Source organism: Choloepus didactylus, chromosome 2, assembly GCF_015220235.1.
Source record: "Choloepus didactylus isolate mChoDid1 chromosome 2, mChoDid1.pri, whole genome shotgun sequence".
NCBI classification, from domain to species: Eukaryota; Metazoa; Chordata; class Mammalia; order Pilosa; family Megalonychidae; genus Choloepus; species Choloepus didactylus.
The window spans coordinates 234,119,332-234,134,898 of record NC_051308.1 but is presented as its reverse complement, the minus strand read 5'-3'; the positions used below and the strand labels follow the sequence as shown (position 1 = coordinate 234,134,898).

The 15,567-nt window shown below is 39.7% G+C and overlaps 1 protein-coding gene across 6 annotated transcripts in view; it reads left to right on the top strand.

The window, feature by feature from the left end:
* Nucleotides 1-15,567, top strand: part of DNAJC16 (DnaJ heat shock protein family (Hsp40) member C16) — a 37,979-nt gene that overhangs the window by 7,857 nt on the left and 14,555 nt on the right. For 4 of the 6 annotated variants that reach the window (XM_037828447.1, XM_037828444.1, XM_037828446.1 and 1 more), the window contains exons 5-7: nucleotides 7,684-7,868; nucleotides 9,578-9,682; nucleotides 10,487-10,645. In XM_037828447.1, coding sequence (XP_037684375.1) covers nucleotides 7,684-7,868; nucleotides 9,578-9,682; nucleotides 10,487-10,645 — 449 coding nt within the window. Of the gene's footprint in view, nucleotides 1-6,589; nucleotides 6,721-7,683; nucleotides 7,869-9,577; nucleotides 9,683-10,486; nucleotides 10,646-15,567 lie in introns of all 6 variants that reach the window. The other 2 variants (XM_037828449.1, XM_037828450.1) reach the window with 2 other exon arrangements.

Genomic DNA, 15,567 nt, shown 5'->3' with positions numbered 1-15,567 from the left:
AATTATCCAATCAGAGTCATCACCCATAGTTGAGTGAGGCGCATCTCCATGGAAACACTCAAAGAATTACAATCTAATTAACACTGATAGGTCTGCCCACACAAGATTACATCAAAGATAATGGCATTTGGGGGACACAGTACATTGAAACTGGCACAGTGCCAGAAACATTTTAGTGATCCAGGGTGGTTATTTATTTTAATAACTCCTAGAAGTTGTGTGTGTGTGTTTTATAGGCGTAAGCAGACCTATCCTTGAGTAACTAAAAAGGGACAAACTCAACCATAGGGGCTGAGGGGGCCTGGGTTTCTGTGGAGGGAGCATACTACTGAACACTATCAGTTCATTTATTCTAAGGCAGAAAATGTCAATCTGTTTTCCAGAAGTAATGAGGAGGTGCTCAGATTTGCCAAAATGCTTTCCTGAGCTTGAATAAAGAAGCTCTCGGAGGAAGATGAGTAAATAAGCTCCCCAGAATGCCTGATGTGTAGTAGGCAGTCAGTAGATGCTTACTGTTGGTACATAAATGAAAAAATGAGAAGTTGAGATCAGGTAGAAGCCACTGGATTGAATAGCTTCTTTGTCACAAAGCCCTGTTAAGTTCCTAATTGCATTTTATGCCATGCTAGTTGGTATACTGAAAACCGTTTAACCTCTTGAGTCTAGGAGCTGAAATTAAGGCCTGGTAGCAGCACATAAACATTAAACCATTGCATGGTTTAGGATGGCAATACATTTACACTAAAGTCAGGTCAGGGCCAAAATTACATTTTAAGCATGCCAGGCAAATATAAATTATGTCAGTTAGCATAGCGAAATAGTGATGAACATGAGCTTTGGAGTCACGTAGACTAGTGTTCAAATCTTGGCCGTCATTACTGCCTTTGTGTGCTTGGACAAATTACTTAACCCAACTTTCTTCGTCTGTAAAATGGGGATAATATCACCAAACTAACAGGATCGTTATGAAGATTAACTGAGAAAAATGTATGTCAAGAGCCTGATATGTGCTAAGTACTTAATTAACCTTAGAGAATTTCTGCTTAACTGGGTTTTCTGGTTTGTAGAAGTCTTTTTTTTTAAAGTGTCTACTTTGAAAATCTTTCTTAAATTAATTAGTTTGCAGAGAAAGAAGGAACAAGGAGTGTCCCCAGAACAGCCGCAGCTCCGGGTGACTGGTGTGGCTGTGGGCGGCAAGAAGGAGCAGGCAGAGCCTGCAGAGAGCCTTAACTCCAGGCTCCAGGGATCTGGACTTTATCATATGTAATAAAGTCAAGAAAAGTTTTTACGTGGAGTAGTGAGCTAATCAAATCTACATTTCAGAAAGTTAAAGCCATGTGAAGGATGGATTGGAGAGGGTGAGGACAGAGACAGGGAGGATCTCAGCCTGGCAAGAGGGCAGCCACTGGCCCGACCCAGGGCAATAACTAGAGATGTGGGCAGGGATCGGACATTAGGGAGGATTATGGCGGCCTCGAGGGACTGGGTCCTGGAGACCATTTGAAGGTGAGAAATGAGGAGAAGAAAGGAGAGGGGGTCAAGGTTGACTACGCCTTCTGACTTGAGCTACTAGATAGGCAGAAAATACAGTAGGGAAGAGTTCAATTTGGGGAGAAGTGGTTTGAAATAACGACTACAGCTTGGACACTACTGAGTGTAATGATGTGAAAATCATGATTGAGACATAATAATAGTTTATATTTATTGAGAGTTTACCATTTTCCAAGCACTATTATAGGTAAACAACAAGCCAGGTGTTCCGGTTTGCTAATGCTACCATTAGGCAAAATACCAGAAATGGATTGGCTTTTATAAAGGGGATTTATTTGGTTACAAAGTTATAGTCTTAAGGCCATAAAATGTCCAAGGTAAGGGGAGACCTTCACTGACAATGGCCATCGGTGTCCGGAAAACGTCTGTTAGCTCAGAAGGCTCGTGACTGGCATCCTCTTGCTCCCAGGTTACATTTCAAAATGGCATTCTCCAAAATGTTGCTCTTGGGGCATTTTGTCCTCTCTTTGCTGCAGCTCCTCCAAAATATCACTCTTAGTTGCTCTCAGCTCTCTGTGCGTTCTTCATAGTGTCCTTCGTGGCTGTAGCAAGCTCACTCCTTCTGTCTGAGCTTATATAGTACTGTAGTAAACTAATCAAGGCCCACACTGAATAGGCAGGGCCACGCCTCCATGGGAATTATCTAATCAGAGTTATCACCTACAGTTGGGTGGATTGCATCTCCATGGAGGCACTCAATCAAAGAATTGCGATCTAATCAACACTAATACTTCTGCCCACACAAGATTGCATCAAAGATAATGGCATTTTGAAGGACATAATACATTCAAACTGGCACACCAGGTGCAGTAGTTATTATTATCATCTGTCTTTCCAGATAAGATACTTAACTCACTTTTGGTCCCTCAACCCAGGTCACCCAGTTGGTGTTTGGCAGAGCTGGGATGTGCAGCCAGATCATCTGGCTCTGCGGCCCATGCATTGAACCACACTGCTATACTGCCTTTCTGAGTCCTTCAGTCTTTGATGTTTGAAGATCGTGCCAGTCTTTTAGGTTGCTGTGCTATATCATTCTAGTAAGTCAGGACTCAAAGTGACAAGAAAGAAAAAAGCTAGATTTAGATCCATAGAACTCATATTTACTGAATATTTTAGCCCATTCACAGCCCACCCCTGGAAGACAGGTTTTTGACTTAATTTATTAGATTAATTTAGTTTATAGGCCATTTCCTCTTTGTTCCTTTTGGAACATTCAGATTAGTTGAAGGTTCCTGACAACTGGATTCCACTTGTTTACAGTTTGGTGACACTGAGCTAGAGATGAGGGAGAGGCCCTGTGGCCATGCCCTGGCTAGTTGAGGCAGCACCACCCCTGGAGAAAGTCACTGTTGAAAATGTTTCCATTCTGGGTTGTTGGGTTGTCAGGAAGAGTAAACAATCTTGAAGATTAGCTGGGTGGTCTTGGGAAGCTTGGACATAATCTTCAAATAACGTAAAATACCTGAATTGTAGTACATGAACCAAATAGAGCAGTTCTACCCGAGGAGGGATGTTGCAGCTAATTTAGGTGGACTCTGTAGTCATGCATGATCTGGTTACCATCACCAGCATGCAGAAGCATCCAGCATTTGTGGACAGATGTCCATGCTGTGGACAAGTGCCCAGAAATACGTCAGCACAGTCCCTGACCTTGATGCGCTTACCATTTAGTTGCAGAGAAAATATATTTGCACAGAAAATTAGCACCAACCACACATTTCAATTGCAGAATAATATAGTACCAAAGAGGTAAATAGAGATGACAAAGAATTTGTTCCATATTCTCATTTAAAAGTTTTTTCTTGATCCATTTTTATGTGCCAAGTATTGTATTAGACATTGGAGTGCATATAATAATAATTATTATATATTATTGGAGTGTATATAATAATAAATTATTATTATTGAGCATTTCAGTTGGCATACATGGTGTTGAGTTCTCTGTTCAGATTATCTTTACCCCAAAAACAACCCAGTAAGGAAGAGACTGTCATTATCCCTATTTTACAGATGCAGAAACTGAGGCACGGGAAGGTTAAGGAAGTAATCTTGTAAGCAGCAGTGTTGAGATGTATGGACCCGAGAGTCTAAATCCAGAATTCACTCTCTTCAACACCACACTGAACTGCTTCAGAAATAAGTAAAACCTGGTCCCCAGGTCCAGGAAACGGAAATAAAAGATACACGCAGTCATCACATCACATTCACTGCTTGCTGGGAGGAGCAGCTAGAGTTACTAGGGTGTCAAAGATAAAGACAGTGTGTCAGGGACATGGCTTGTGTTGCTCAAAATTATCTCTGACAAAGAGCATCTTGAAGTCACATGTCCGGTTTAGGGGAACCCCATTTGGATGATCATGCAGTGATGACTCACTGTGACTTTTTAGTTAAAAGGAAGGAATAACTCCTCTTTCAAGGAATTGCTAAGTAAGTAATAATTTCCTGCTCTCTAGGAAGAGTCTGCCTAGATGTTGGTAGAAACATATTTTTTTTTCCTGCTTTTGCTCTGTGGTCTTAATTATGTTTCAGTTGTTCATTTTGCATCTTCTTAATTTTGTTTATTAACAGGTTTGTTTTTAGCCAGATTTCATGGTGGCATGTTCTTCTAGTAGGCTCTGTGCTATCTCTTAAGGCACATTCAGAAGTTGAGAAAAAAATGAATGTGTCTATGCTACAGAGGGAAAAAAAAAAAAAAAGAATTTTTCTGAAAGATGTGATTGGTGATTAGAATTGCAAAATGACAGCAAATATAATTTGGCACCAAAGTAGAGGCATGACACAGATATTTACCATTGTACAGGAGGAGGACCCTCTTAAAACCTCAGAAAGAGGAGAAAACCATAGTATTTTTAATTCCCCCAGATATGCAAGTTACAAGTAACATCATTCCCTATAAAAATCAAATGATGTTTCTGAAGGAAGCCTTTCTTTTTTAAGTTTGCTACTAAATTTCATTTGGATTCTGGGCATGTCCATCTGCCATCTAGCCAGATTATGCCGAATCTGAATTTGAAACTGTACTTCTGACTTCGAATACTTTATTTGATTCATTTATTTGTTCAAAAAAATAAAGTTTGAATGCCTGCTAAATGCTCAGAACTGTTCTGTATGTTAGGGATGCAGCAATAAACAAAATAGCCCCAAATCTCTGCCCTCATGGAGCTTATATTCTAGTGACAGGAAACAGACCAACCAACGAATAAATAAATAAAATATACAGTCAGTCAGATGGTGATAACTAGTGATAAAGCAGAAACGGGTCTTAGGGAGGGCCAGAATAAGAGGTTGCAGGCTTAAATGGGGCAGACAGGGAAGGCTTCTCTGAGAAATGGTGAGCTCCTGAGATTGCCCACATCCTTTGTCCTGATTCCAGGCCCTCCAGCCACCTCTCTGACGAGTAATTCAGGCCCCCTCGAGTCTCGCAGCCTGGTAGAAGGTACCCTGAACCTCGCAGTTGTTTCTAGTAAGGAAGTTGTTTCTGGTAAGAAAAGTGTTTTCCCCAGGATCACATAGTAAATGAACATCCTGTCAACGTAGCAGTCAAATTGTTTCTGGTAAGAAAGACATAGTCCCAGGATCACATAGTAAATTAATATCCTGTCAATGTAGCAGTCCCTGGGGAGGTCATTTAGGATGAGTCAGTCTCAAAGAAATTAATCTTTCTGGTGTTCAGAACCCAGGGCTGAAGGGGTCATTGGAGGCTGTAAGGAGCCTGGCTTTGGAGTCAGTTGGGACTGGGTTCACATCTTGGTTCTACTGCACACTAGCCTTGGGGCAGCAAGTTAAGTTTCCCCAGCCTGTCTGAGCATCCATGTCCTCATACCCAGCATTCAGAGCAGGGGTAAGAGTGAAAAGTGCAAATGTACGGAGAGCCCAACACAGAACGGGCTCCAGAAAAGCTACCTCCTGCCTTGGGCCTTTGCTGCATGGCCAGCTGACCTCCCTAGGTGATGTCTCTCATCTTTAGATGAGACCAGACCTCTCGATGTGTGCACCTGCCACATTCTTTTTCTTCTGCTCATGTAATTCTTACAAGCACTTCCATTTATTGACATTGTTCCATCATTATTTTTAACATCTGCAGCATGATATCTAATAGGGTACTAGTCTTCACTCTGGGACATCAGTTTGGATTCTTGTTCTGCAATTTTATTAGCTCTGCAATCTGAGGCAACTTATATAACCTTCTGAATCCCTTTCTTTACCTGTAAAATGAGAGTAGACTAAGCAATCTCTGAGGTTCCTCCTTTCCTGCCCTTGAGACACTCCAAAGTCACAGTCAGGTGGCCTGCAGATAAGTTTGTTTAACCTGTTCTGCAGTGTTAAAGTTTTAAGTTTTCAAGCCCTGCCATTACCTCAGCAATTCCATTTTAGGAATTTATTAATTAGGAAATAATTATGAAAGTGCACAAAGACTGTATACAAGGATTTACATCAGAATATTCCTTATTATAGTAAAGACCAATAACAATTTCAATGTACAATTAAAAAATCAGTTAAATAGATTAATGGCCTGGTTTCAGTGAGTTCCTGCCATGTGCCAAGCTCTGTTCTGGGTGCTTGGGTACATCTGAACTAAACAGCGTTTCCCGTCTTTTAGCAGGGGAAGACAGACAATACACAATTACTAGAATAAGTAAAGTGTGTGGTGTGTTAGAAGAGGTGCGTGCTGTTGAAGAAGAAATGAGCAAATCGAGGGCCTCTGAGTGGGGGGGGCACATGGTGGACCTCCTTGAGAAGGACTTGAAAGAGGTGAAGGAGTCAGCTATGCCGACCTTGGGGTTGCACACGCCAGGCAGAAGGAACAGCCTGGGCCAAGGCCCTGAGGCAGGAGTGTGTCGGTGTGTTCGAGGGAGGCTGGGGGCAGGAGCAAGGTGAGTGTGGGGAGTAGGAGAAGAAGGAGGGAGAAGGGACCAGGGACCATATCACAAAGGGCCTTGTCAGCCTTTGTGAGGATGGTGGATTTTGTTCCAAGTGAAACAAGGAGGCTTCGCAGGGTTCGTGCAGAGGAGTGACGTGATTTGCTTTTGTGTTTTAGAAGGAACAGTCCGGCCCCTATGTTGAGAATAGAAAGTAGGGGGACAAGGAGGAACGGAGAGACCATTTAGGAGGCTGTTGCAGCAACTCAGACAACAGAGATGATGATGACTCAGGAGTTTGATGAACATGGTGAGAAAGTTGAATTCTGGATATATTTTGAAGATAAAACCAATAGGACTTGCTGAGAGATTGGATATGGGTATGAAAGACAAGCGAAGACGGAGGTGACTCTTCAGATTTGGGGCCTAGATAATTGAAAGGATGGAGCCACCATCAACTGAAATGGCGAAGGCATGGGAGGAGATCAGGAGCTCCATTTCTGGAAATGTTGGGTCTGAGAAGTGTATCAGACATCCAGAAGAAGAGGTGTACTTATTGGCTATTGATACTTAATGTATCTCCAGTGTTTGGCAAAGTGACTGACCCTCTAAATATACTGGTTGAGGGAAGAACATGAAAAGTTATTCAAGTGTTAAGTGAAAAAAAGCTAGAAGCAGTACCAGGTGATCCCATTTTATTTACCATAAACATGTATTTGTATAGGGAATGGTACAAGCAGATTAACTGTCTATTTGGGAATCTGAGTTATTGAGTGATTTTAACTTAATTTCTTTCTCTTTTTGCTCATCTGTATTTTCTAATATCGATATAAAGTAATTTAAATAAAAGGGAGACATGTTCCGAAGAGAGAGAAAAATGACATTCTTCTGTCAATAAATCCAACTGCTGTCCTGTTTTTAGACCCTTAGGTTGTTTACACTTTTTTTTTCCTTTATGAATAGCAGCACTGTGTACAAATTGCATTCTTTTCTTTTAGAACTTTTCCTTATGATCTACTCCCAAAATTAGAAATAACAGGCTAGAAGACATAAAGATTTGTAGCTCTTCTTAACTATTGCCAGATGGCTCTGCAGAAAACCCGAACCAACTTAGAATTCCAGCAGTGAACTAATGCTAGGGAGTCTATTAGGAAAGATGTCCCCTCCTATTAGGTGGGTTTTTCAGTTTCACTGTGAAAAATTAATTATCAGCCCTTCATCCAGCTGACACGGGGCACAAAAAGGCTTCATGGTGGTCTTCCTGCTTTTTTAGGTGTAGGAATTGGTGTGGTACACGCTGGGTACGAGAGGCGCTTGGCCCATCATCTGGGAGCACACAGCACACCCTCTATCCTCGGAATTATAAATGGGAAAATCTCCTTCTTCCATAATGCCGTTGTCCGTGAGAACCTACGACAATTTGTAGAAAGTCTCCTCCCTGGGAACTTGGTGGAGAAAGTAAGTTATCGGACCTTTGGCCGAGAGGTAGTTTACAAGGTGCCTGGGACTGCTTAATTGCCCCAGGCTTTATCTGTGACCATTTCAGACCCGAGTTTCATTTTGAGCAGGTCAGGATACATATTCATTAATTACTCTAAATCATTTAAATGAAGCCTGTAGGAGGCTGAAACTTGAAAAACTAAGTACAGAGAGTGAAAGAATTCATCCTGTTTATAACCACTTTGCTGACTACCCTGTTGTAGGAATCTGAGCCTAAAATTACAGTGACTGTTTTCTAAACAAAAAAATCAGATCACTTGGTAGGACAAAGGATTTCTTTGCAATTTATGAATTTGTTCATGTGAAGATATTTCTCTTATGAAAGAATTCAAATTACATTTGGTTATATATTTAATGATCACATCTATAGAAAAAAACAGATGCCATGAAATCAGATATTATTTTTGGATATTTGAAAACTTATAGCGACACAGCAATCTGACTAAATTTCATGAACAAAAGGTTGAGCTAAAGAAGAATCTTTAATGTTTTCTTCAGCATCTTAGGTTATGGATCAAAGGAACTGGGATTGGGCTCCTATTTTGCTCTAAATAATTCCTTCTTTTAACAATACCAGGGAGAGAGAATTCAGAAATTTCCATTGTATTTCTACATGTACTATTAGTAGACTCTGTCTTGCCAGGATCATTCTCCACAGAAGAAATATTTTTTAGAGTTAACTTGAAAGAAATTATCCAAGAGCATTATAGGTTCTTAAAAAGATCATAGGTTGTCCTGATAGGCCCTGAAACGCTTGTAAAATATCTGTTCTGTGCCAGACTCCATGGTAAGTGTTGAGGATGCTTTTCAAGGAGCCCCATCTAGTGAGTGATTACTTCCGTCCAATATACTGAGAACCCGTCCTGGAGAGCTGGGAAGGGCTTCCTGGCAGAAATCATCCCTGAACTGAAGTTTGCTAAGTTAGGAAAAAGAAGTGAGGAACGAGTTTCAGGGAGACAGGTCTGGAGACATGAAACAGCACGGAACAGTCCATGGTGAGCGGGAGAGGATGAGACTCTCACCGTGAGGTCTTCAGAGGCCTCAATGTCCCTTGAGGAGCCTGGGCCTCAGCCCGCAGGTGATGGGGGCTTCTGAGGGGATTCAGCAGAAAAGTGAAAGGCCCAGATTTGGCTTTTATGTAGATCATTCAGGATGCAGTGTGGAAAGAGAACTGTAGAAAATTCCTGGTTAGAAATTTAATTGGTTTGTGTGTTTAATTTATTCTCTCAGCAGGATTATTTTAGGGCCTAAATAGGGACACACGAAAGTAGCAATTCAGATGGCAATAAATGAAATTACATAATATTTAGATATTTTTACTTAAGCTGTCTGAAAAGGGGAAGTGTTGCATCCTCCAGGTCAATAGATGAAGAAGTGTGGCAAGAACCAACTTTCGAAGTTTTTTGTTTTGTTTTGTTTTTTGTAATACAGCCAGTAAGGATTATGATTATGATTTCAATATATAAGAGTTGGAACAAATGAAAATATGAAATCAGTGTCTCTGTTCTTTTAAACAGCTTTAGTCAAATGAAGACAAGAATATTAATATAAGCATCTTTTATTTTTTACAGAACAGTCTTTTACACATACTTGATTTTGTTTAGTAATCTCCAAACTAGATTGTTAAGAATTAAATATCGAAACTAATATCCTGTTTTTAATTTAAGGTTACAAATAAGAATTATGTCAGATTCCTCTCTGGCTGGCAGCAAGAGAATAAACCTCATGTCCTTCTGTTTGACCAAATGCCAGTCGTGCCACTGCTCTACAAGGTACTTTATATGCTTGGGTAATAGTCTCTTTTTTTTGTTTGTTTTTGGTATTTTTTGTTTGTTTGTTTTGGTGGCAACAGTAATCTAATCTCTGGGTTGAAACTTGAAAACTTGTTGTCCTTTTTGTAAGTAATTGCTTATCCCATGGGAAATGGTTGAAGATCAGAAGTTCACTTGAACTGCTATACCTTGAGCACCTCCTGATGCTAGTTACTGTGCTAGGACTTCACACACACGTTTAATCCCCAGAAGAACCTAGATGAGACAGGTACTATCCTTATTTTATAGACCAAGATGCTGAGGCCTACGGTGGTTGTATGACTTACCCAAGGTCTCGCTGCAGTGTGGGGAAGTACAATCCCCGTTGAAGCCTGCCTGGCTCCAAAACTGCCCTCTTGGCGATGCCCTTCCCCACACCTCCAGCACACTTCTCATTAGCACTGTGATAAGAGATGGGAGAGGAAAGTGTTCCTGCTTCACTGGGAGCATGCTCATGGCCACCTTACATGATTGGGGTACAGTAGTTCCACAAACATTCCATGCCTCCTATCCACTACAGTTCTCAGTAAGACAATTATTTTGCTTTATCCATGAAAAGAATTAATTGTGTTTATCTTAGGTCTATCATTTTCATGCATGGGGGACCAAACACCCCGGGAGTGTATAAGGATATAGAAGATGTAGTAGGGCTATACATGCTAGCACTCATCTCTACCCATTGATGTGAAAAGGTCACACTTGAATTTGTAATTTAGATGCTGTGCTGTCAATTTAATTTTCTTCCCATCTGTTATGTCCCAACAGCTGACAGCTTTTGCATACAAAGATTATTTGTCATTTGGATACGTATATTCCAGTTTGAGAGGGGTGGAAGAGATGACGAGGCAGTACAACGTCAACGTCCATGCCCCCACCATCCTGATCTTCAGGGAGCACATAAGCAAGCCGGCTGCCGCTATCCAGGTGGGTGAGAGCCTCTCGTGACTGCCCGTCCCCTTCTATCTCGAGCCTCCGTGTGCAAGGACAGCAAAACTGAACAGAGCAGGTGAGAAGAGAGAGAAATCAGTTTTTAATTTCTTCCTTTAGATGCCCAAAACTTAAAAATGAGCTTGTTTTTTACCTTACTTGGTACTATTTTGCTTAAAAAATAATCTTTTACCTCTGAGGGGCTCCTGTTGAAAAATCAGCACTCTTATTCCAGAATAATTTACAGAATTGAATGAAAGAGTTTAAAGTGAAGCTAAAATAAAAAGAAACCATAAACTAAATCAGAGACCATCCAGGTGAATATTTATCTTACGTTAAGGTGGGGAAGTGCTTAAAAGCATTGGGAAGAATCTTACTGGAAAATCTTAATAATCTGATTATTATAAGTCTTAAATTTTTATTTACCATTTAAAAAATTTTAAGTTAAACTGGTGAAATAGTTAACAACAAATATAAAAAAGATCAATAGCTTTAATTTCCAAAGATCTCCTTCTAATCAAGAAGATCAACATGAAAACTTCCCAAGTGAGTGGCTCCTTAATGGATAGGGGGTTTCCTTTGGGTGATGAAAATGTTTAGGACCAGAGAGAGGTGGTGGTTGCACAACACTGTAAATACTGAATGCCACTGAATGGTACACTTTAGAATGGTTACTTTCTTTTATGTTATATGAATTTCACCTCAATTAAAAATGTATTTTGAAAAAAACTTTCCTGAAAAAAAAATGGATAAAGAATATGAACAAAATTCTGAGATGAGATTCAAATGATAATAAGCATTTTTAAAAATTAAATCTGACTCGTAATCAAAAAATGCAAATTAAACATTTTTATCACCCATCAAATTGTCAACATTAAAGTACTCAGTAATGTCAAGGGTGTGGAGCAACAGGCACTCTTGGCCCTGCTGAGGGAAGAGCACTTTCAGAAAAGCAATTTGATGAAAATGTAGCAATAGCCGAGATTCATTTGGCAGGAGCACTCCTGAGCACCTGCTAGGTGCTAAACACCATCAGGTGCTGGGGATACAGTGGTGAACAAAATCAGCAGAATTCCCTGCCGTAGATGCTAGTGCAAAAGCCAGAAAATCCGCATAACATTCGCTGTTGTAGGGTATTATGTAGTGAGAAGTGATCAGGAGAAAAAGAACAGCCGAAAAGAGGAGTACTGGGGGAGAAGAGTTGCAGTTTTAAGACCGAATAGCCAGGGAGGGCCTCGTTAAGACGACTCTTGATAAAGACCTGAGGGAGATCAGGTTACCTTTTAGGGATCTATCCTAAGGGACCGGGACCTCAGACAAATATGTACATACAAAGATGTTGAGTATCCTTTATTAACAGCAAAAATTGGAAAAACTATTAACTGTCCAACAGTAGGGTAATTATTGGTACATCCCAAACAGGAATTATTACATAGCCATTTAAAATGGCCATTTCAAGAATACTTAATGATGGCGGTAGTTTTCATAAAATAATGTCAAAGAACAAGCAAACACCCTCTCTTTTTTGTAATGCAAATACATATGTGTCTGGGCATGCACATGCATAGGAAAAACCTGAAAATAGATGCATTAAAACCTTAGTAGAAGTTATCTCTTGAAAGTAAAATTATATATTATTTTAATTTTTTTTTCAAACATCCCTATAATGAACACTTATTATTTTTCCATTTTTTAATGTTATTTTAAAAAAATGAACAGGAAGGCTAGAATAAGGAGTTCTATAAAACTCATTATTTCATTCATTCATTCAGTGTTTTACTACCTGCCTACTATATAGAACACAGAGCCAGCTCTGACATTCTCAAGCAACTCACAGTGGAAATGGGGAAAGAGAATTTAGAGGCAATTTCCATCCACTGTGAGAGGTGCCGCACTTAGAAGAAGGGTAAGTTCAGGTGCAATGAGAACAGAGAGGAAGGATACCTGAGACTGGGAACAAGGGAAGGATGTGTGGGGAAAGAAGAGCACATTTTGAAAGAAGGTAGTAAATTCCCAATTTGGGACAGGTTGAATTAGAGATGCCTATGGGAAATCCAAGAGGAGAGGTCGAGCAAACTTTAAGGGAGTGTCATTGTGAACATCCTCGGGTATCCTAGTTGACCCGGCACAAGTTTCTGTAGGGCAGCAGCGACCCTGTAAGGAGGGTCTGTGTGATCGAAACTAGCTTCATAATAAGAGTAAGACAGTTTTCATGTTTTTAGTGTGTTGATGTTTGCCCTGATAGTCCAGAAGCAATGGTGATGGTCTGCGTTATGCTGGAAGGATCTCTTAACCAATCGAGTGGTATCTACACGGTCTGAATGCAGGATGCACAGTATTATCAACCCTGGAAACAGTCTTTCTTTTTCTGTAAGATATGTGAATGGAGTGTCGGTGTCTTCACCATGAGGTGGCACCTAAGGGTTCTTCTGAGGAAATAAGTGTGTAGACCCTTATGTACAGACCTGTGTATAAACAACTTTTGTATATACACATAGGATAGTTTTTTTGAACTTATACAGCTGTACGTAAAAGTAGCTAGTATTAGTTAAGCCTGTGTCAAGTTTGGATTTTTTTCACTTGTACATTTGGGACATTTTTTTTCTTTTGGTTGATTAAAAGTGGCATATGCTAAGTGTGTGAAAATTTTATTTAAAAAAAATAACAAAACAGCGATGAGTGGCACGCAAGCTCGAGATTTCCACATCTTTTCAGGCACAGGGACCTGAACTTGTTAGAAAAACTCAGAATTCTGCAACAAGTGGAACAGCAAAGGTCAGCATTTATATAATAGGTCCGAAACTAAATTCCAGGTTAAATTGTAGATTATTATGGTACCTAGTGTGTTCCTAATTCTTTTCAATTTTTAGTTCCTAAATTCTGAAAATACCTTACGTATACTGTTAGTAATTTTTGCTACCATTTTAGAGGTGGGTAAACTGAGGATCATAAAAATAAGAGTTATTGAATAAATGAATGGGAATAAAGGTCCGTAGCTTTAAAATTTCTAGGACAGACATATTCCAACCAACTTTAAATCCACAAGCATTTACGATTATGAAAATTACCACATAATTAAGAATGGGTCAATGTTAGTAAATTGCTAGTTGTAAAAATAAAACACAGATGTTAGCACAGCTTAGTCTGCAAACTTACAATTGGACACATTCAAATTTGGTGCTAAGTCATAAAGTAGAATTTCAGAATTTACAGAAGAAATGTGCAATTGGTGTATAGTGGCCAAAAAAGTACAATTGGTACAAATGTCTATAGATATGACAATATAAAAAATATGATATAACTCGATCAGAAATTAGAAAAGCTGTATTGATCTTCCAAATTGCTGAAAGACACAGGCTGTGGGTGGGAACAAACTCAGTTACAGTTGACACAAGAAAGTCCAGACCTAGACAGAGCATGTTTCCAGAAAGTTTGGGAACTGGCAGAAGTAGGTCTTTGGATGGAGTGGGCCCAACTTGAAGTAGAAGAACTCCTTGACAAGTATATAATATGCTGAAATGGAAAATATAGGAGGAAGGACTATTTGGAGTGCGCACACACACACGCGCACACACACACAAGCAATGGTGAATAAAACAGCTGGTGACTTGGCATGAATCAAGGCAGGAGCACCAAAATACCAGTAATCACTGTCTTCTTCTCCCCTGGGCCCTCTCAGGGAAAACAAGTAGGAACAACACTAATTTCACTTAATATCCCTAGTGAAGCAGTAAAAATTAATTTTATTAAACTTTGACCCTTGAGTTCCCGTCCTCTTGATATTTTTAACATTCTGTGGGGCGAAATGGGAATTGCACATAAAGCACTTCCACTGTACACCAAAGTACAAAGGTTGTCATGTCAACAAGCATTTGTGCAATTGTTTAATCCCTGAGTTGAACTAGCCACTTTTTTTTCTCTTTCATGGAACATTGTTTTTACTTGTGCTTGGGTTTATCTAGGTATGAAATTACTGGGTCCTAGGATATGCAGATCTCCAGCTTTACTAGATAATGTGTTTTCCAAAGCGGTGGTACCATTTTACATTCCCACCATTTGTGTGTGACAGTCCCACATCCTCACCAACACTGGTCTGATTTAATTTTTCTAATTTGAACAACTATGTGATACTATCTCATCATGATTCTGCTTTGCATTTTCCTTAATTGCAAGGAAATTGTGTATAGGCCTTTTGGAATGCCTCTTTTGGGACATCCTGTCTATTAAGTCTTTTACGCCTTTTCATTCTATTGTCCGCCTTTTTGTTAATGATTTATAGGAGTTATTTATATGTTCTAGACTTGTTTTTTTCTTTTTTCCTAGTTTTTTATTGTTTATATGTGTGGCAAATATCTTCACCTGTTTTCTGGCCTGTCTAGTCACTCTTTATGTTAATCCTCTTCCCCTTGTTTTTAAACTTTTTATTGAAGGATAAAACACATGTAGAAAAGTATACATATGAGAAGGGTAATGCTTAATGAATTATCTCAAAAGGAGTACATCCATGTTAGCATCACTTGGCTCAAGAAATAATATCAGTGCCCCGGAAGCCCCCTCTTCCTCCCTCCCAACCACTTCCCCTCCTACCTGAAGGTACACACTATCCTGTTTTCTAACACCATACATTAGTTTTGCCTAGTTTTTAATCTTATACTAATGGAATTATATAGTGTGTATCTCTTGCTTCTGGCTTCTCCCAACGTTATGTTTGTGAGATTCATCCATGTTGCTATGTGGAGCTTTCGTTTGTTCATGCTTGTTATTGAAAATTACATGATATGAGCATTCCGCAGTGTGCTGTCCATGCTGTTGTTGATGGGCATTTGGGTTTTTCCAGTTTTGGGTTATTTGACCAAGGTTCTTTGAAGATACTCTTGTATTTGGTATCCTTGTGATGTAAGTTCTTAATTTTTATATAG